Source organism: Equus quagga, chromosome 21, assembly GCF_021613505.1.
Source record: "Equus quagga isolate Etosha38 chromosome 21, UCLA_HA_Equagga_1.0, whole genome shotgun sequence".
Lineage (NCBI taxonomy): Eukaryota > Metazoa > Chordata > Mammalia > Perissodactyla > Equidae > Equus > Equus quagga.
The window spans coordinates 26,117,384-26,140,159 of NC_060287.1; the positions used below are offsets into that span (position 1 = coordinate 26,117,384).

The following is a 22,776-nucleotide window of genomic DNA, read 5'->3' on the forward strand; positions in this document are numbered from 1 at the left end:
CTGGAAGTGGTTCTTCTGCAAATGAAATGCATGTGCTTAGGAAGGGCTTCCAAGGGCTGTCTGTCTGTCCTGACCTCTGAAAGTCTTTGAGACCTTGGGCACTGGCACTCCCTTTGGATTTTAATGTCCATTACCAGAAGGCACACCTTCCAGAGGTCACTGACAGTAAGGGAGCTGACCAAAGACCAAACTAGAGCTTTTTAAATCCAGAGATATTGTAAAAATCCAGACTAATAGCTGGAGGTAAGGGTTGGATGCTAATGGTGATGATGTTGTTGGCGATAATTACAGTAGTATGTCACTTTTTTATTGTTTAGAATTTGCCAAGAAATATTGTAAGCACATTACTTCTATTAAGTCATTTAATCCTTAAAATAATCTTATGAGTTAGGTGTTATCACAGACAGGGAAATCAAGGCACTGAGAGTTTAAATAATCTGCCAAGTTCTACTTCGTTAACAAGCAGTAAAGTTGGAATTTGAACCCAGGTTGCCAGGCTCCAGAACCTGCAACCTGAAGCACTTCACTGTCAGTTTTAATTTATATCCCAGCATCTGATATTAGTCATATCTCCTGAGAAGACTGGCTTGTATCCTCAGTCTCTGAACAATGGACTAAAACCATTATTGTGCTTGGATGATGGTTTGCAAGGGGCATTGAGAAATCTTCTCTTTTAGGCCTCAAATGGTTATTAGATTTTTTCATGACAATCCTTTCTTCATCTGGGGAAATAAAAGTGACTTGCTAAACTGTCAGTGAGAGACCAAAGTTTGGACTATTCCATTTATCTGGAAAGGTAATTAATAGAATTACAATAAGGAGAAAGAATAGAATTTTTGTACATTCCCTACTTTCTGAGAGAGGGAGAAAACTTGTATCTTAGCGCTCCTTTATGAAAGGAAAAGTCGCAGCTGGATGTCACTGTTGTCAATTTTCTTGGGTATAAAAGAGGGAAATGGGTCACACAGGCCGTAGGGAAGCTGTACCCAAGTTGCATCCATAGAGCTCGGCTATAAACTGACCACTCTATGTACCTCCTAAGATGCTTGTGGTGGTCTCAGGGAGAGGGGAGAGCAGGAAATGGCTTTACTGTTCAGGCTCTTGAAACAATTGAATTCACCAGAATCACCAGTGATTCACCAGCAAAGAGCTGAGAAAGCAATATAGTTAATATCCTATTATGAATTAGTATTATCTCAAGTAAAAAATAACAGGGAGTTCATTGAAAAATTCTTTTCGAAGTTCTGAATTATTAACACACTGACTTATAAAAAAAAGTCCATTAGTTAATTGACAGCCTGATAAGGAGAAAGAAATGGTCCCTTGATGTTTGTAGAATTTCTTACATCATCTTCAACAATCCCTGAACGGATGATAAAATACTCGGCATCTCTTTAACCTGTCCTGCTAATTGGCCTAGTGGTGACTACACCCTTTGGTCAAATAACGTATTACATTATCCACAATGCTTAAGACTTTAAGACTTGGAGTGTTGATGACCTTGATAAATGTAATGTTTAATAAGCATCATCAGTTGAGTGACCGTGGCCACAAAACTTAGAGTCGTTCTTTTCTTTACAGACAATATCAGCTAGAATCTCCGTGTGTTCATCCAAAGCTTTGTGAACATGCGTGGAATTGAATTTCCGATTTAATCCTAGTTCTCTGATGTAAATACAGTCCCTGATGATCAATGTGGTTGTTACACATACAAATGATGCAATAAAGGAAAACTGCTTCAGCCTCCCTTGTCTCAGATGCTTCTTACTTTGACTCAGCATTTGCCTAATAAATGTCAGTTTATTCCTTCAGCCTTACCTGAATTCAGATGGGAGAGGGTGGAACCTTACCTGAGCTATTTAAAAAAACGAAATTTTATTTTTTTTCATTTTGAAAATCAAATACCCCAAATCTGAAATCTAAGGTTATGCTATCTGCAAGAATACAAAGTCTAGGGAAAAAAACCCAATGGATTTTGATTGAATTTTAGCGAGGCACTTGTGGCCACACTTTTGAAGGAGAAACTTTGCTAAAGTCATCCCTTGCTCATGGCCCAGAGACCACATGAGAGGTTTAGCATATTTTGTTTGTTCACGGATTTTGGTAATTTCCTTTCCTCCTTGCAACTGCCTATTCTTTAACTGTAAAGCAATTTAGAATCAACTTGAAAGCAAAAAAACAAGTTTTTACCAGTTGAGTGTCAAAGGCATATTTTCTTTTCTGGCAACAAAGCATTTTAAGTTACAGTGTGCACGATCAGAAAATGCTTCTTACTAGAAGTTTCTCTGTGATCAAGTTGGCTATGGGACTCATCTGAGCAAATGGCTTAAGACCCATCAACAGATCAGACCTAACCTTTGCTAGGTTGGACTATGCAAATGTAGCTTTCCTTATTCATTCGACAGCCCTGGAGAGGATATTGTCTTTGATTAAGAGAGAAAGAGAGGGAGGGAGGGAGGGAGGGAGGCCCCGATGGCACAGCAGAGGTGAAACAGTAATGTAGTGGCTGGTCAGGACTGAGTCCTTGTGACCATAACTGCTGTCTCTCAGTGCCTTAAGGTAGAACTACCCTGAGAGCTAAAAGGCTGGAATGTTTCTTTCCCCTGTGGAATAATCCAGCTTAAGAATCCTGAGTGTGTATCCCTCTGAAGCTTTCTGACAGCTTGCCTCCCTCAAGGGGAAAGCTAAATTGGATTTAGTCCTTGTTCTCTTTTTGCAAATAAATTCCTTCTTGATAAATAGTGTTGCCGGGCTGCAAGCTAACTTGTCAATCAAGGAACTTGGCAACAGTGTCTCTTCCTGTGGGGATCTCAACGTATCCCTCCTGCTGTAGTCTGAACGTGTCCCCCCCAAATTCATATGTTGAAATCTTAACCCTCAAAGATGATGGCATTAGGATACGGGGACTTTGAGAGGTGCTTAAGTCATGAGAGCGGAGCCCTTATGAATGGGATTAGGGCCTTACATCAGAGGCTCCAGAGAGATTTCTTGCTCCTTCTACCAGGTGAGGATACAAGAAGTCTGTCATTGGAAGAGGACATTCACTCAACCGCGCTGGTGCCCTGATTTCAGACTTCCAGCCTCCAGACTGTGAGATGTAAATTTCCGCGGTTTATAAGCCACCCAGATCACCGTATTTTGTTAAAGCAGCCTGCATAGACAAAGACACCTCCTCAGCTCCTTTCTTCTCTCCCTCTGATAGAATTCCGTCTTTACCAGAATTCATTAGTGCATTTGTTCATTTATTGAAAACTTATTTCCAAGTGCCTACTATATGCCAGGTGCTGTTTTAGCTTCTGGGGATGTAACCGCAAAGAAATGGTCATTCTCTACCCTCAGGAACCTATCTTCTAGAACTCTCTGAAGTTTGACTGAATCCTGGCTCTTCCTTCGCTAGCCTTGTAAATTTGGGGCCAGTTAATTAACCAAGCTGTGCCTCAATTTCCTCATCACACAACAGGGATGATATTAGTAATTCTGTCAGTTGGCCTTTTTAAGGGTAAAACGTGATAATGTATGTGAAGCATTTAGAAACAGGGTGGGTGGCTATGAGCCACTGTGCAGTGCACACTGCTGCTCTCACTGTCCTTCTTGGTACTATCGTTCCATTCTTTCTCTCTGAGATGCTTACTGTCTCATCCTTGGCCTGGTGACCTGAGAAACGCCTTTCATTTGTGCCTCATTTTCAGGACCAGGGGGCAGGCAGGAACCCCCTCTGAAAATGTCCAGGGAGCAGCCGGTGTGAGAGTAGCACGTGGTGGTTGCTGGGATATGCACTAACAGAACACACCTCCGTGTGGTCACTAGCACCCTTTGTATTCAAAGAGGCGTGTGAGCAGAAACAAATCAAAATGAAGTTAAGACACACTCTGTGAATACATGGATCGCTTGCACAGTGGCAAAGTCAGGTCTATTGCTTCTTCAAAGAGTGGCCTCTCCCTCTTCTGTATTTGCAGTGTGTGTCTAGAAGGTAGGAGAATCTTCTCTGCCTCTACTTGCCTACTTACTGATATTTTAAGATTATTTTCTTTTTTTGGTGAGGAAGATTTGCCCTGAGCTAACATCCATTGCCAATCTTCCTCGTTTTTTGCTTGAGGAAGACTAGCCCTGAGCTAACATCCATGCCAATCTTCCTGTATTTTGTATGTGGGATGTCTCCACAGCATGGCTAATGAGTGGAGCAGGTCCGTACCTGGGATCCGAACCTGCAAACCCAGTCTGCCAAAGTGGAGCATGAGGAACTTTAACCACTTGGCCATGGGGCTGGCCCCTAAAATGTTTTGAAATTGGTGGAACAGGTCAATCATTTCAGATATCTTTTGAGACACACTCAGCTCTACTTCGGCAGTGTCCCTCTGTCCTATACACCTTGCAGGTGACTTTCTTGGTTTCTGACAAGAATTGTGATGAATCACTAGCTTGGGGTAACGTCTACCTCTTCACACTGTTGATTTTAGGAAAATCCAAGCTTTCGGAAGCTTGGAAAGCCATCTATTTAATGTCATCTGTCCTTCAACAACACTTGGCCAGGGAAGAAAAAATCACCACACTTTATACATTCATTAAATCAATGACGTATTTCTTAAAATAAAAAGAATGTTTAAAAATTATCTTTTTTAACATAGATGAAAACCAAATCCTAACTTTTTATATTACTCTGTTTTTGGATAAACTCTGGGTATAGTTTGCTCTTGAAACAAAGCAAATTTGTATTTATTATTATTATTATTATTGTTAATTGTTAAACCACATTTAATGCATAGGTAATATCAATTTTGGTGAACCAATACGGTTATATAAAGAAGTATTTACTTTTTCTTACCCTCAGTTTTTTGTTTCTAAATTAATATTCTTCATAAGTCAAAATAGTCCACTCCATCCTGGGGTAACACCTTGATTTTTGATAATCTGAGTGTGAAAAGTGTTTTTAAAATTTATTTTGTTTACAACTGCTGTTTTCCTTTTTTTTCACATGCACAATTACCTCTCAAGAGAAGGTTCTAGCCCATCTCTATCATGAACCAAGTATGTGACTTTGAACAGATAATTTAGCTTCTGAAGATTTTGTTTTCTTCATTAGTAAAGTGAACTTTGTATCTCTAAGGTATTTATGCCAGCGCTAACCTCCCTGGATCTGCTAAAATCCGTTTTTTTTCTCCCATGGCAGATGTAGTATCTGCGATTTGGTGATGAAAGTACTAAAGCTTATTCCATAAGCAAGGCAGAAATCAGTTTCATTAGTCTGGGTAAGTAATTAAAAAGACTTAGTGAAATGCGCTTGACGCTAAAACTATATTGATTCTAAGTTAATTCTCCCTTGGTGCCTCAGAACGCACTCCAGGCTATTTTAAAGTTTCAGGTCATGCTGGGAACACTGTCCTTGTTGATGCAGATGCAATATTAGACTGGGGCCCATTGGGAACTTTTGGTTTTAATTCTTCAAATAAATCCCAATATCAACACATTCACTTGTCATCTGTTTCTATCTCATCAAGTGGAGAACAGAAAGAACAAAACAGTGAGATTCAAGTATTTTGGTTTTTGGAATTTCAGATTAAGGAATCTTTATTTTGTGGGTTCCATATATGAGTGATTAATTAGAGGGTGGTTAGACTGTATTCAGAAAACAGCATCTGTTTTTCTGGCACCAAGGAAAGAAAGGATATTGAAGATACTGATCTGTGGATCTGAGGCTAGAGGGAATGACTCTACATTTCCCTCTCCTCAGCATGAGCTAACCATCGAGAATGCATTGTCAGTTCCTTACCTTGAAGAAGGTCATTGTCGATCCATCTCTGACTGCCCCATATTCTATCTTGGTTTGCTTTGCCAGATCATCTGCTGAATCAATGGGGGACTCCATTCTCTCTACTGTCAAGAAGGCAGCCAGATTGGCAGTGTAGGATGAAATGATGATTAGGGTGAAAAACCACCATATCCCTCCAACTATTCTGGTCGATAGAGCTTTGGGCATCAGCTCTGATCCTGTGATGGTATCATCAGAGTAAGAGTGTTACACAGAGTTAGAAGAAAAGGGAAGACTTATGATTCGACTCTAATCTAGGGAGATAATGCATTTTTGTGACATAAAAGCTGTAAATCCATCAAGGACTTATTCTCTTGTGTGTTGGTGAAATAGATGTATTTTTTAGAAAATGGCATAAAATCTAAATGATCTTTTGTGTGTGTGTGTGTGTGTGTGTGAGGAAGATTGGCCCTGAACTAACATCTGTTGCCAATCTTCCTCTTTTTTGTGCTTGAGGAAGATTGTCACTGAACTAAGATCTATGCCAGTCTTCCTCTATTTTGTATGTGGGATGCCACCACAGCATGGCTTAATGAGTGGTGTGTAGGTCCATGCCTGGGATTTGAGCCTGTGAACCCCAGGCCACCGAGGATGAGCACACAAATGTAACCACTATGGCACTGGGCCAGCCCCTAAATGATCTTTTATCATTAATCACTGCTATTGCTTAAAATGTAATTTATCAACGTTTGATGGTATTAAATGATTTTAACCCTGAAATATTCTATGTCTAAAATGTATAGAGTTAGTTGAGTTGCTTAGATTTGAGTTAGTCACCTCATTTATGTTGAAAGTCAACTCTAAGACTTCTGGTCTTTTATTACTGTCTAATATGCATCTTATTGTGTGAAATAAAATGTTCTAGTTTTTTGTACACATATGAAAAGCTTTGAAATGCTAACTTCTTCTTAAGGTTAAAGAACCTGAGAAACTTGCCAAAGATTAACATAGCCACTTACCACATGTACTTTAATAAAACATTGGGATTTTGCAAATCAAATAAAATAGGCTGCATCCATGTTTGACAGTAGTAGATGAATTGTTTTTTATTATTTTGTGTTACTTTTAAAGTCAACATTATTTTTTTCTAATTTAGATCTTATTTGACTAAAAAGAATATATTCACTTAAAAGTCTAATTTTGTCCTTAAAGTACTATTTCTTAATTATATTTCAAAGACTAGCTGTTTCTCACATGAAAAGGGAGCTTTCCTAGTAAAAACATACCTTTTCGATGTCATCAGATGATTCATAATTATTTGTAAAAGATGACATTGAGGCATTTAATGTGTTTACCAAGAAAACTTTTCTCTCTACGAGAAAGGGTATATGGACTAAATTTATTTCCACAAAAGGCAAACATCTGTGAAAACTGTCTAGCTCAAAACTTTTGAGCAATCTGAGCTTTGGAAGTCTAGAAAACTAGTCATAGAATAAAGAGAGGTGTGAAGGATATATGCAGAGCTCACTCCAGTTGTACTGATTCATGGGTAGATTTGGGTTAACCCACTTGCCTGAAGTTCACCATTGGTTCTGTATGTAGCATTTCCTCCATGAACTTGGAAGCCTGATAGAGTTTATGTGACCAGTTAAAAAGTGGAAGAAAGACACCCTGCATTTAAAAATCCAAAGGGCAAACTACAGCAGGTGAAGTACCTGGTTTAAAAGATCCTTTCACTATTCTGTGGGTTGTTTTGAAATTAATGGCTTAAAATGGAAAGGGAAATTGGAGTTTACCAATCTACAAATAAATGAGTTTATGCTCAAGTTTAATCTATAAACAGACATGCATATTGCTCATGAAATCAAAGCCAGCTCAAGGCTTGTGATAAGCAGATCAAGGCTGGCAGTTTCTGCACTTTGAATTAACAGATCTATTCTCCTAATGCTATTAAGTATCTTTGTGCTTTATTCTCTTTTAATGAGGCAAGTGGTTTCACTGTGATTTGTATTTCCTTCTTTTGTTTGTTTGTTTGAACTTGGGTGTGTAATATTACACAGATTTATAATAGTTTCCATTAAATTGCCTCCAAGGATTTAGTGGAACAGTTTGTTGCTGTTGTTTTAATCTTGTGGCTTAATAGGATTCATAAGTCTGTGTGTGAGTGTGTGTTTAATGCCCAACCTTGTTTCATATCTTTGTACTTAATTGATCTAGCAGCCTTGTGGAAGTGTGATAGTATTTTAGATCTTCAGTTGGTTATCATTAAGATACCATTTATTTCATAAAATGGCCATGGGAAATAAGTAATACAGTTAATACATATATTTTCTTAGCTTATAGGTATAGATTTTTTGCTGTAAATTTAACTTTATGTTATTTGGTTGCTTTTATGAAAAAATAAAGTTTTAATTTATTACTTGTATATTTGTATATTACATATTATATGGCAGTAAAACTGGACAGACAGATGGACAACCAACTATTGATATGTAATAAGAAATAATAAAAATTCACATCTATCACACTTCAAAATTCATGTTTATACTTTTGAATGAGGTTGTCTTGGAAATTAAAAAAAATTAATAGAAACCTACTCAGGTTAATTTTAAACTCTTGATAGATGATATGAATTAGATTTCTTGACATTTCATCATGTTTTTTATTTTCACACAATTTTGTGACTTTCATGACTCTCAGCGTTAGCTGATATACTTAGAAATGGCTTCCCTCAAGTAGAGATGATTTGTCTAAGTTCAGAACGCCAGAGGATGAAGTTATGAAAGCAATAAAAGTAGAGTAAAACATCCTTAGAAAATGTTGGGGATGAGAGACAATACTTGCTGACGTCTCTTTAGTGCCTTTTACGGCAGACATGACAGCCAATCCTGACCCAGACTTTGCTCACGCTCTGTAGGAAAGAGAAAGTCTGATCATCACATTAAAAAGGAAATGAGACAAAATGGTTTCCAATTGAGTACAGTGACAAGCTTCTGCTAACAGGAGAGAATGCAACAGTCGGTACAGAGATTAGCTACCTGATCCAATGCCACATGCTAAGGACGGATGCACTAATAGTCACCAGTGTCGTAAATTTGTACATGGCAATATTTGTTTCACCTGACGAATAGTTTTAAACTTCTGGAAAAACAAGCAGAGTCTGGTTGGGGCTGACTGTCATGTACCCAAGGTAGCGGTAACTAGTAGACACTGCATCCCACGGTTTGCTGTGGATGATGGTAAACTCCAAATGGGTGGAATTATGAAAGAGAGATTTTGGGGGTGAGTGCAGTCATAAGACAAAGAGAGGTTTCGGAGGTCAGTGCAGTCATGGTCATAGGTACCTGCACAGACCTACTGCATGCTCCGTGAAACTCAAGTCTATATTTATCTATTCTAATGGTATGGGAAGGCAAGCTATATGGAAGGAGTGGGGCATCTCCTTCACTCTTTGAAAGTAATTGTTCATAAGATAAATGCCCTCAAAATCAAATGCACTGGTAAAAAAGTAGATGGTTTCTAATGGGTTTTCCTGCAGGATTTATAGTTTTATGCTGTGCTTTAGTCACGTGAATGATTTCTAGTAAATCACATGCTTTGTCTACACCTTTTTAGCAGTGCCAGCATAAACTATGCTTAATTGCCTGATAAGAAGATTTACCTACTTTCCTCAATTATTTGGTATTTCTACACTGGAGACCCTTGTTCTCTCTCCCTCTAATTTGTGGACTCAGAATATGAAAGTTTCAAGTAGTATAATAACAATTCCCTCATTAGAAGTCTTAGGATTCACCCTCAAGTAAAAAATACATTTAATATATATCCCAGTTGAATTTTCCTTTGCCAATTTATTTTGCAGCTTAATGTCAAATGAGCAGATATTCCAAACACAATAACATCTGTGACTTATGATTTCCTTAAATTAATGCATTTAATCTTAGGAAGTATTTTCTAGACCATAGCTCCAAAATCAAAGCTGAAGAAAACCCACAAAAGACCTGGATTTCTTCCAAAGATTATAACAACTCACTCCTCCTTCCCCAAGAAAATCAAAATCCCTCGAATCATAGACATTGTATAAAATATACTACATTTCTAAGGTTTGAACTTTATTTCCACATCCCCTACAGTTTACTGTTGCTGTGGTTACCAATGAGGGTGATTGTAAAAAGTTTCTGGGGAAGCTAAGATGAAGCATAGTAGGGTTTGTCAGAGTGATAATTAGGTGACAGTTTCAGATACTGTCAGCTATTGAAGGAATGTAAGTCAACTTAATTTTGAAAGGATTCAGATTCCACTCCTTTCACACCTCTGACTTGCAGAGTTAGGGCTGGAAAGGAAAAGATCGATACCTCCATCCACGCAAATTTGTAAACAGTGTCTAAGGTCCTTTATCCTTTACTTCCCTCTAGTAAAATTTTGTATTCATTTCTTGATAGAAGTTTTTTCTGTTTCTCCCCAAAGCCCCAAAGTTGTATATCTTAGTTGTAAGTTCTTACACATCTTCTATGTGGGATGCTGCCACAGCATGGCTTGATGAGCAGTGCTAGGCCCACACCCAGGACCCAAACCCCCAAACCCCAGGCCACTAATGCAGAGAGGGCAAACTTAACCACCATGGCACTGGGCCAGCCCCTGATGGACATCTTATTTTAGATCTACAACAAAAGAATTCCATTTAAGTCATATTTTTGTCTTTGTTATTTTTAAAACTTGCTAAGAAGTCAGGTTCTACTTTTTAATTCCTAAGATGGTTTGTTAGCCTACCCTCTAGCTTCATGGTGGAGTTTACCAGCATGGAAGCCTGTCAGCAGACTGTGGGATGCGTGTAACAAAGGTGGGCAACCGATGTACCTTGCTGCATGAGAGCTCCAACTCCAAACCAGAAACTATTTAGTAAAGTAAAATTGTTTTCCACCACGTCTGAGTCAGGGTTGCATGGGTGGGGGTTATACCACTCGTAGGGTGTAAACCTGTGGTAGTTAACAGAAACAGTCTGTAAACATCAGATAAATACACGTGGCACCAGCAAAACCTGCTGAACAATGCAGACAACCCAATAATTAATGGTGAAAGCATCAAACCGAAACAATAAAGGCCATATTCATAAACTTACAGCTTTGGTGGGCAAAGTGCAAAGGAGCCTTGACATATTACATTTACCAGACCTCTTATTTCCAGACAAAGGGCATTGGCTGGCTGGAATTGTACTCCTTCAATCTATGTCTACTGAATTCTTCTGAGTTTTCATCCATTTCAATTTACTGAACAACTAGATGGACTTTAAAGAAAGGTTCACTCATCCTAAGTATTTGCCCCACCAAGTAGCCATGACTGCTACACACGCTTTCTCCATACCAACTACAATGTCCAGATACTGTGTTGCTAGATGCTGTGGGGGGAACAAAGAGGGGTGACTTGCCTTCAAAGGGCATCTATGGTCAGGTGCTTAAAAGAAGTATGCGATTTAGCTATTTCATAATGCATCAGAGGAGCTGCAAGGCTGAAAAAATTAGTGAACAAAAACAAAGTCTGGATTTCGAGTGTATTCAAATTTTTTAGGGTAGTATATGGAAACAATAATCACAATTCTTAATGAAGAGACAAAGGTTAAACTTAGAAGAACCCTGGCCCAGGCATGGGGGTTCATCAGGGTTAACTCCATCGCATGTCTCACTGAAGAGTTTTTAAGTTCATAATTCCCTCTTCATTTGTTTTTAATTTGGTTGTTCCCACAACGATGGACTGTAATCACTTGATCGCCAACTAGTTACTTAGGAAGTCAACCCTGAACAAGTCACTTAACCTATCTGGCCTAACTTTTCTCATTTGTAAAGAAAAGGAAATCCAGCTATCTCTGCAGCGTGTTAAAATAAAAATCTGGGGAACCGAATAGATTTTTCGTTCTTTATTTTCTAAACATCTGTTTGACCTCTATAGCCCAAGGAGGTCCCTGCTCCGTGGTTATTTTTTAGGGCTATCTTGCCAAAGGGCACTTATTTTTCCAGAAAGACATTAGCAGATGCTCCACAAAGTGATCTGGAAATGATTTAAAATCCAGTAGTTCTTAGCCCTGGAAACTTTACCATTTGCCATTGGGTCTTTTAATGCAAGCAGGAGTGTTAAACTGATGTTAAAACACCAGAAAGCCAAAGAGAACATACGGAATGCTCTCCAGCCATAAGGTTTCAGCAGTAAACAATATCAGGTTGCTGACACTTTGGGGCGAACTGGAATTAAGGTGAACACATTATCTATAGCGAAAGCAGGGCACGCTGTGAATCATGCACAAAGAACTGGGCAGACAGTTCCTCTTAATGAAAAACCATTCTCTAAACCCCTGGACACCTTCTGGAAAGTGTACAGTGTCTCCTCATCAAGTCTTAGGGGGACTGGGGTAACAACCTCATAGTTTATCCCACAATAATGGTATGCGACTCTCGACTGCACCTTCTCCACAGCTGCAGGGCACATAGCACAGGTTCCTGTAAAGCTTATGAATAAAGCTTTCATTGACAATGCCATGCCAATACATCTTAATTACTGTTTCAACAATATAATTAAGTTTTGAATTTATACACTCTCATAACCATAGTAGTTTGCTGAGCTGAAGAAATGAGTCCCAATATTAATGAACCTACTAATTGAAGCAGTATGCAGAGTAAAGATGCCATTACTAAAACAATATCATTGTCACTTGTACAATAATTTAAAAATGTTAATTGCAATAAATTAGAAGGCTTATGCATCAAAAAGAATGAGTTTCTCTAAACAGACCATAAAACCTGGCAATCACCAGCCCCCTGATTTTCTGGCAATTCTCCCGCATATATGCTCTGACCAACGAGTTCATCACTGAATGCCGTTTGTTGGAATGATGCCTGTAACGTGGTCTTGTTTTAGTATTTCATACTTTGCAGTTATAAGTGAACAATTAATCTAATTTTCTATAGAAAAAGGAAAACTGTCTAAACAGCAATGCGATTCTGCCTGCTCTGTAGAGATATTTTAGCTTCTTTCTCTTCGGGACTCTGAGTGACTTGGAGAACAAGTGAACTGAGGAATATTAAACTGTGAAATGATTCTGTGCTGTAAGACACTGGTTTTTCATAATGCAGTAGACCTGCCTGTTGCCTGAATGTAGATATTTCAGCTTGAAATTCCTAACACTTGCTTAAAGATAGCCAGTGTGACAGTGTCAGCATCAGAAGTCTGGGGGGAAGATTAATATGTGACCTGTACCAATGATATTCTCAAGTTGCTATCCCCAATTGATACTGATCTTTAGTAAAATGACAGAGAAAGGGACAAACGTGTTTAGAATCTGTACCAAAACTTGCATAGGAAAGAATAGCATTATGTTGAAATGCAAAGGTTCATTTTGGGCTTATGTTTATATATGCCAGGCTTTTACTTGAATGGAAGATATAAAATGGTCCTCTTACTGAAGATCTCTAAATAAGGGACTCTTTACGGCTGAGAATGGATATTGGGCTACATCGAGGAGAGGGAGAGCTGTTCATCTTTTAAAGGAGAAAGCTCTATTTGAACTTGTAATATAACTGTTGGGCTTGTATGATAACAGCATTACAGTCAAAGATTTTCTTGATTTTTTTTTCCAAATGCCAACTTAAAAAAATGCTCTTTTTAAGAAGACAGACATACATCATAAAATGTAAGCAGATATTATATCTGGATATTTGGTCTATTTAAATTGTGTGTTCACGATGGACATAATTCCTTGGGGTTAAATATTTTTCGAAAAGTAATTCAAAAAAATGTCAACTACAAAACAAAAACACTGGCACACACACTTGTAACAAGTCATAGTAACTGAAATTTTCATATAGATTTCCTTAGCTTGTCCCACTGATATTTAACTTTATAAACTCAATTCAGTTTAGCCAATGATTTTTAAGCATCTATATAACAAGAGCATTCGCCTAAATGCAGCAACGGGCTTTCTTTTTCCTTTAAGAGGACATAAAAGGATATATTTCAAAATGTACATTCAAAAGCCTCTCTAGAGTGAAAGATGGTCATGAGATTAACTGTTTTTCGTTTCTACTTCTCAAACTTTGAATGCAAAGCACTGAAGTGGTAGCAGAAAGCCATTTTACATCTTAGCTCATTGGTGCAGAGTGACCAAGTTCTCGACCTCAAGCTATGATGGTGGGAAGTAGAAGTGGATTGATGCACTTATTCAGCCAGGATTTTGGCTTTGGGAATCACCTCCAAAACATACTAGTGGCTTATGAAGTAGAAGCAGGAAGGAATTCAAAGGTATAGAGGAGATGAATGTGGTTGAGAGTCTGATCCCCATGACGAGGCACCTGGGCACGGCAGGGAGTTATTTTCTGGTTCACCACCGTGCTGGTTGCAAACTTACATTTGATGCACAATACCTCTGCCTCCTCAAGACCCAGAGGGGGAAGAAAGACAACGAGAAGGGGACAACAAGGAGAACAAGCTAAACAAAGAAGAGCTGGTTTACAAATGGTGCTGGTGGTGAGTAGGAATATTGAGTGGATAGTATTGATTGTGGGGAGGAGGCTGCTTTCTTAATAGAAACCAAATAAAGTCGGAAAATACAGGGCTCTGAGTCACCAAGAGCTTCTAGAAGAACAGACAAAATAAAGAGGGGAAAACTTAAATGTTACACTATTCTGACATATTTTGATGACAAACGTAAGGTGATTTAAAGGCACAGTGGAGGCAAGTGTAAAAGGATACATTTAACATGTGTGCTTGTGAGAACTTCTGGATGCTTCTGATATGTTTTTTCTCCCACTGGCTTTGATCAAGTCCTTGTGATAAATAAGGTACTTGCTCATCAGCGTTGTCTTGCCTATTGTACTCTTTAGCATCACTGTCTAGACAGAACAGTGGACTGGGGGATATGGAAACTCACTTTTCTGCTGCCCTCCGCTGCCTGGATTGCTCCACTGCCCTTAATCACCCTACAGGTGTGAGCCCCAGAGCAGAGGAACGGAACAGTGAGCCAACACAAAATTTCTTATTTGTGGCTAGGGGGTACATCATCCTAGGGTAGTCATTTATTAAATGGCCATTCTAGGGCAGTATTAGTTTCACTTAGGAGCCAGTAATGAGAAAGGTACCTCCCAAGGTGAGAGATTTATCTTTTAAAATTGGATACCCAAAACAATATCCTCTTTAATCATTTACAGCGTGATTTCTCAACCATGGCACTGTCAACAGTTTGGCGTAACTCTTTGTTGTAGGGGGCTGTCCTACACACTGGGGGATGTTTAGCAGCGTCTCTGGATTCTACCAACCAGATATAAGTAGCAGCATCCACCTTCAGTTGTGTCAACCAAAAAATGTTTCCAGAACATTGCCAAATGTTCCCTGGGGGACAAAATCTCTTCGAGTTGAGAACCACTGATTTAGAGTATTAAAGCATCAAAGGATAATATCACTGTACATACTGTCAATATATTATTTTCTGAGGTAAGACATATGAAAGGAGAGCTTTGGTCATCATTTAAAGTAGTTTAAGAGCTGGTCAAAATTTGGAAAGCCATCTGGGAATTGGTAATGGTACATTTTATAACGTGTAGAAAACCTCAAAACATTCATTTCATATGAAATGTGTAAATACCCACATGTGAGAGCACACATTTATTCAGTTTGACTAGGTCTGCCCTGTGGATCTTTAAGACCTTTCCAGCGTGGGTTATTTTCCCAAACTTTCTTTATAGTTACACCAGGGAAGAGTGACCTGGCATTAATCAAAACCAGACAGTGGACAATGACAAAGAGCTAGCATGAAGAAATATTTCCCTTAGAAATTCCTGGAGGGAAAACAAAAATTGATTAGGGAAAAAGTTCACTAAGTTTTGTTGAAAAGTGAAAAAGATTGAAAATGAGTAGAGGACATACAAAAGCAATTATTGTGTTACATGGTTTATCTGGGGATATCAAATGTTTAAGCCAACAGAAAGATGAAATAGCTGTGTTTCAAATTCAGCATCAAAGGTATTTAGAAAATATGATCTACTGAAAGGAATAAAAATCCTTTGAAGAATTGTGTAGCGCAGAATGGCTAATGAGATAGAGTTATCTCAGAAAATAAAACCTAACCTGAATCATAGTGGTAGCATAAAGATTTCACGCTTTCAAACTCTATATGTAAGCAATCTCTCCTTTCATAGTTATTTCTAGAATCCTCTTGTTAAGTCTAATGTTTTTAAATGTAAATTTTATAAAATTTTCAAAGTACTTTTCTTTGTTTATGAGTATTTCACAATCTTGTTTTACTGCAGTGTTTTTTACCTGCTACAATAATTGCTAGCTAACTTATTTTTGTTTGGCTTAACTGAATATTCCGGGAGTCAAATATCTGGACACCATTTTACTGTTCCTGTTGAAACATTTTAGATTTATTAGCTGAGTCATTGCGTCTGTTGTAATACAATTAAGGGGAAATGGGTAACTAAAAAATTCAAGTTGCTTGAAATATAAAATTAAATTAATATAAAAATTATCTTCTTATTGTTCTTTAAGAATACCTTTACAAATAATTAGAAGATATTTTACAGAGTGGCTTTTATGAAGGAGAAATTGACAGATAGAACACCAGGCAAAAGTGAAAAAACACTTTGAAGTTCTTAATCTGTGCCTATATCTAGAGCACTCAGGTCAACTTGAGACTGACCTAAAGCTGCTGTTGTAAGTTCAATCAATAGTTCTCGAACTTACCTTGCGATCACAAAGAGTACACAGCTGACTCCCAAGCAGGCTAAGAGCACGTACATCCAAATGTCAGGAGACAGGGGGTTGAGGAAGGAGAAGACTCCTGGATTGGTACCATTGGGCTTCCGGTAAAGAATGCTGATGCCCAGAGTCATGAAGGGCTTGGAGAAGTCGATGACTTTCTCCCGTACGTAGGTGATGGTAAGAGGAGCCACTGCCAGATCAGCCCTCTGCAAAAGCAAGTTCAAAATCATTGTCTCAGTTGTCTAGCTTCTTGGCAAATGTCTGGACTTTTCCCAGGTACTCCTGATCCCTAATCTCAACTCCAAATGTTTCTCACTCAAGAAGCTTCTGTGACAATCGACTCTAATATAACAGTGGCTGATTTACATAGCTATGCTTATGAAATAGTATTTATTAACAAAGAGAAACCAGAAAGTACAAAATACACACAGACAGACAGATAGAAATATACACATTCTGGAACTAAATGGAGGAAAAAACTGCAGAAGCAGGTCTTTTGAAAGAGCATGTGAGAAAAGCAAAGAATGAGCAACTTGGTCATAGAATTAGTTGACAAAATGATATTTTGCTCTCAGCTGAGAACTTCAGAATTCTTCATCTAATTTAAGAAGCATTCAGGTTTATTCTTTAGTATGAAGAATGGACCCATACATTTTTAGCCTCAATTTTTATCCTTACTTGCCCTTCCAAGTAAGCAAACTCCATTTTAGGTTCTTTTCTCCTTTTTTAAATGTGTTCATGATTCAAAAAAGTGAAACATTTCTTCTGACTCTGACTCAACCATTTTTTTCTCTTTTACTTCTTCTAATTATGCACTTTTTTTCAGACATTTTTACTTACGTGATCTATAAGTTCTTTGACCATTCCATTCCACTCTCCTTTGTCATTCTGGGCTCCATATTTGCCATCAGGGACAAGTTTAACATCATAAATGAAACCCAGGATGTTTGACAATTCCTTCAACAGATCCAGGCAATATCCTTCAAATCTGTCATTGCCGTAGAGGGGCTTATCAGATTTCCTGTACATCACATATGGTTCTTCCTATATGAAACAAACCAAATGTGAAAACCTTGTTATAATGGAAGGCAGAATCTACTTATGCAAGCTCCATCAACAGCCAAAAGCTGTAAAGTATTTGAAAACGATTTTTAAGATTGGAGAGTACTGAAGTCAGTTACTGACCTTCCTGGCTTTGCTAAACTCATCCTCCCTATCCGCTCTGCCATTAGACAACACTTCATGTATTACTTTCTGTCCCTCCTCTCTGAATGGAAGTTTTCTCCTCCACTGCTGAGGGCGGGACTAGGAGTGATTGGTGTAATAGAGACAGTCATGTTTAAACTTTAGATCTGGCAGAGAAGGCAACGGGGGACCAGGTGTCAGGATGCCTGGTCTCCAGCTGTGCCTATACCCAAGCTTCCTTACCCTGATCTGGCACCCTTCCTGGCTTTTATCTAAGAGCCTCACCTACTTACAAATAGGAAATCTAAATCAGCAAATATATCTTCTTATTCTTCAAACTTCCTATCTACTGAATATTCTCATTTCCTCATCTCTCAGCTAAATGTCACCTCGATTTCACGCCTCACTTATTATCTACCTGTTTTGGTGGGTTTCCTTCAGGGTATCTTATTCAAAGACCATTTCTATGTCGTTTTATCATAAATTCCATTTTCTTATTTGAACACACCTCAAATCTCATGTCTGGTAGTTCTTTGCTTATATACACTTCCATAATAAGTCCTCTATCCTATGAATAGTGACATTTCCTTACTACCACATATCTATAATGCTACTAATTCTCATTTGACTAAATACTTATTTTATTTTATAAAATTATAGCAGTTACTGTATTAGTGGTATGTCTTTTTTGTTTAGGCTTATACTTACACTGATAGAAATAGAAAACTCTATATTTCCATGAGATAGTTGCAGAGAAAGTAGTCACCAGAAAAACAAAACAGTTTTTATTTTGGATGAACAATTCTCAGAAGTTAATGTTTTCAGAAATAAATTGATCTGACATTACGGACTGAATCAAACAAAGCAGGAATGTCTGGAAGTGAAGATTTTGGAGGTGGCCACTCCTGCCCTTTATCCCTTGAGTTAGGGTGGGGAAAGGGAGAATGAACAACTTGTGGGTCTACAGTATCTGGATGGGGGTTTGATCAGGGTTCCACAGGAAGTAGGAGGTCCCCTTATCTGGGCTTTTGAAGACCACTTAATAAAGGTGCTATTTATACAGAGGAGTGAGCAGGGCAAAGGGAGCCATCGGGGATGGAAGTGAGAGTGGGAGAGGTGTGTAGACACCCACCTAGGGCTGAGGCAAGGAGAGAGGAAAGAGTGCTCCTGAATCCAGTGCAGCTGGACTCTCGAATCAGGATCATTAGCAGGATAGGAGCTGTGGTTGTGAAGGACAGAGATTCGGACAAAACCACTGAAGGCAGAGGAAGAAAGTTTCTTACTTCTCTTCCCCCACTTCCCTGATATCTTGCCAGTTTCCCCTTGGTTGAAACCAACCAGCATCCAGAGAGCAAGAGAGACCAACTAGCTGAGGCTAGAGAGTGAGGCAGAGCAGAGCTGAGAATGGATTGGAGGTGGAAGATCTTCAGAACAATGTTGGAAGCTTATAATTCAATCCAATGACAGGTATATACAAATACATGCTTTCAGTGTCCCAATTAAAAATAGACATTTGCAGACAGAGTTGTTGGCATGAAAAAGATAGATGAAGCATCCTTCAAGGTTTCTGGTAAGAGTCTGGATAAGACACCCTGAATTCCACACAGTCAACTTACCAGAATGGTGGTGACGATGAGCGTTCGGTTGGCCAGTGAATCGGTGATATTGTTGGACCTGTCTTTGTTGCCATCTGTCATGTTAAGCCCACTGTTGGAGTTCCAAATCCCAATCTACACAGAACACAGTATGTCAGAGGCTGCTGGCTGTCAGTTTCAGCATTTACACTACAGAGAGGCCCCTTTCACACCAGGAACGAACACAAAAGCTCATCATCCGGGAAGAGGACACCAAGGCATCACAGTGGAAGCTACTAATTGTGGAAAAATGAAACAATGGAGGAATGAGTGTGTAAATGGAACAGGGAAAATTTGTGCTATTTGGGGTGGAGTTGGGGGAGGTTTTTTTGTTTTTAATTTACTAAGCCCATTGTTCTTTTTTAAGTTAAGAATTCTTAAATGCGTATCAGATTTTTCTTCCAATATGTATTTGTTGAGCACCTACTTAAATGCCAGGCACTGTTCTCAGCACTGGAGGACACAGCAATGCGCAAACAGTCTAAAATTTCTGCTCTTATGGAACCTGCATTCTATTGATAAACTTTATGTTGCCAAAGTGGTACCATCAGTGCCGTTAAATCTATAAGGAGTGGGATGAAAGGAGCAGGGTGGATGATGGAGAGACTGGGCATGTAAAAAGGAAAAGATAAACAGATGAAAAGGTATGGATGAGCAGTAGACTAAGTTCTGAGCCTGTCTTCATTGAGGACCCAATGCTTTATGGATGCCTCTTGTGAATTCTGGTAGGACTCTGTTCATACCTCTGTTCTGGTCTTCTGTTATTCATCTGTTTATCTCTCTTGTCTGTCCATTTGACTATGAACTCCTTCAGTGAGGGTATTCATTTTATTGTTTATTGATCTTTATACCACAGAACCGCCTATGGTGATTGGCAGTCAGTGAAACCCATTGCTCTTCTAAAAAATAATGATTTTTATTTTCCCCAGTTGCCAAGTCACTTCTGGGTTATTAGGTCCTATAGAAGAATATTGATATGTTTAGCCTTTGGAGGAACCCGGGAGGAGAGCCTCAGGGAATCGAGCCATTTATCTGAAGTCTTCTGGAGGCATTTACTGCCACCCTGGTGAGACAGAATGCAGATATGCTTCAGGGCCAGGCAAACCTAAATGCTGTGTGATCTTGGACAAGATGCTAACCTTTCTAAGCTTTGGTTCTCTAGCTGTAGAGTGTGCTGTTGGGATATTGAGAGGATCAAATGAGAAGATGCATGTGAAAGTGTTGGTATATATTAAGAGCTACACAAATGTCAATAGTAAGGGACATCCAAATGACTACCCTCGTACTTTCTTCAAGTTTGCTCTATTGTGAAAGACCTTGGAATCTTTAGTGAAATTTTTTTTTTTTTAATTTAGAAGCAGATAAAGTAAAGGAGCCGTGAAAAACAGGGGCAGTTTAGGAACACTAACACTTGGACAGACTCTAGGTGGACAGGGTGGACCTGTGCTTGATCCCTAAATATATTCCCCCAGTGGAAGGACATTGGGCTAACTGGATGGAATATGAGCTTTACAAACAGACTTTTGTCCAGATCCCAGCTTTGCAATTTACCAGCAGTGTGACCTTGGGAAAGTTAATTAACCCTTCTCTGCCTCAATTTCCTCACCAGCAACATGGAGATAAGAGGGCTTTTCTGATGATTAAATAAAATATCACCTGCGGGACTATCCGGCCTCTTCTTTAATTTTCTATGTCTTTACTTTGATTTACCTCTAAATACTGCAGCAGGAAATTCATTTAGCTTTGTAAATATCCTTTTGAGAAACGTAAATTCTTTGAAGTTTCAAGGACTATCACATGCTCACACATCAATGTGAACTATTTCAATTTCACTGTTTCCTTTCCATACTTAATTAAGGTTAGTTGAGTGGTGAAATAAGAAGACAGGTCTAGGTAAGGGGAGGCTTGGGGGTAGTTTTTGCATTTGAAAGTATTTTGATCATGTCTGTAAAAAGGGTACCAGAAGTAGGATTAGGATGTAGGAGAGCACCTGTAATAACCATTCACCCTTTCCAGGATCAAATATGAGGCTTATCACATAGAATGCACACAAAGGACACAATGTCTGTTAGTTAAGAATCTTCAATTTTCTTTGGCTGGCTTTAAACCCAGGAAAGGGGGACAACTTTTTCTTCTCTCTCTTCTCAATCTCCACCCCTTTTCTCACTTCTTTAAGGCAGAGATCCCTGATTCTAAGAAATATGACTCAAGCTAGACACACCTGGAATCTATTGGTTTTCATCCAAAGCTATGCTTTAGGTTGCAAATAATTGACTTTTAACTCTATGAAGACTGTGTGTAAACTGGTCCCTGGCTGTGCTTCTGATTAAACCTTGATTTAGGCCCTGGGGAGAATGGAACCTAATTTTTAATTCAGTATTGAAAGACGGAGACGACAACTGTGTTTGTAGCCAATTTGTTAAGTAATGACATGTGTTCTCTTTAACTCATTTCTATTAATGTCAAGTGTGTGTTTAAAGGAACTATACTGATATTTTAAAATGGCAGCCTTGAATGGCCTCACAATATCATTCTCTTTTAAAATACAAACCTGAAATTTTAGAAAAATACATCCCATAGCTTAACATCTGGCTTTCATTTCTTTTACCTACTCCACTAAAAGTCTGAAGGTCAGATACCATCGCTGCTGCGTTTCCATTCAACTGAGTCCCAGAGTCCTATTCAGTGCAAACTTTGTTCCATAAAATGAGAACAGGAAGAATATTTTTTTTTACTATCTGTGTAACAGAAATTCCTTCAAATCTAGACTAAAAGAGTGTGAAAAGATAGTCTAGGCCAGGCTATTCCTGGAAAGTAGACAGTATATACATGCAGTTTGAATGACCTCAGCCTTCTGTTTTCAAATCTTTTTATCAGCAAAACAGAAGAGAGAGAGAGAGAGAGAGAGAGAGAGTATGTGTGTGTGTGTGTGTGTGTGTGTGTGTATGTGTTTTAAACCTAACTAGTCAATTGGCTTTACCTGTTAATTGAAGTAAATGAACACATCAGCAAATGCATGTCCCTTTCTGAAGAGGCAAGATCTCATAAGTCATTACTAGGGGGACAGATACATTTAACCAGAGGCCTAGACATTTAGCATTTCGGTCCTGTTCTATGACCTTGCAGGAGTGCCTTCGAGAAGCAGAACCTCAATTTTCAAACTGTACAGCAAAAGCAGACAGCAGTAATTTACCAGTGAGAAATAGTGGACGGTGGGTCAAATATTTGTGGGGAGGAACATTCAAAAGCTGGATTGTCTGGTCCTGCCTTCTCTCACTTTGTAAATGGGCATGTGGGAACAGCCATTCATTATCTAGGATAATCGAGGGAAGCATTTGAAATGAGTGGCCAGATGTCATTAAGCAAGTTCTTTTTAAAAAGTGACACAACAAAAGGGTGTTTGGAGAGTGACTAGTGTCTATCCTCTAAACCTAGAGAGTAATTCTCATAAAGACAAAATCTAAAACTGCT

The 22,776-nt window shown here is 38.7% G+C and overlaps 1 protein-coding gene across 1 annotated transcript in view; it reads right to left on the minus strand.

The window, feature by feature from the left end:
• Positions 1 to 22,776, minus strand: part of GRIK1 (glutamate ionotropic receptor kainate type subunit 1) — a 358,376-nt gene that overhangs the window by 27,004 nt on the left and 308,596 nt on the right. The window contains exons 10-14 of the mRNA XM_046648216.1: positions 19,288 to 19,401; positions 17,327 to 17,530; positions 16,469 to 16,692; positions 10,601 to 10,719; positions 5,768 to 5,985 (exon numbers count right to left, since the gene is read on the minus strand). Coding sequence (XP_046504172.1) covers positions 5,768 to 5,985; positions 10,601 to 10,719; positions 16,469 to 16,692; positions 17,327 to 17,530; positions 19,288 to 19,401 — 879 coding nt within the window. The remainder of the gene's footprint in view (positions 1 to 5,767; positions 5,986 to 10,600; positions 10,720 to 16,468; positions 16,693 to 17,326; positions 17,531 to 19,287; positions 19,402 to 22,776) is intronic.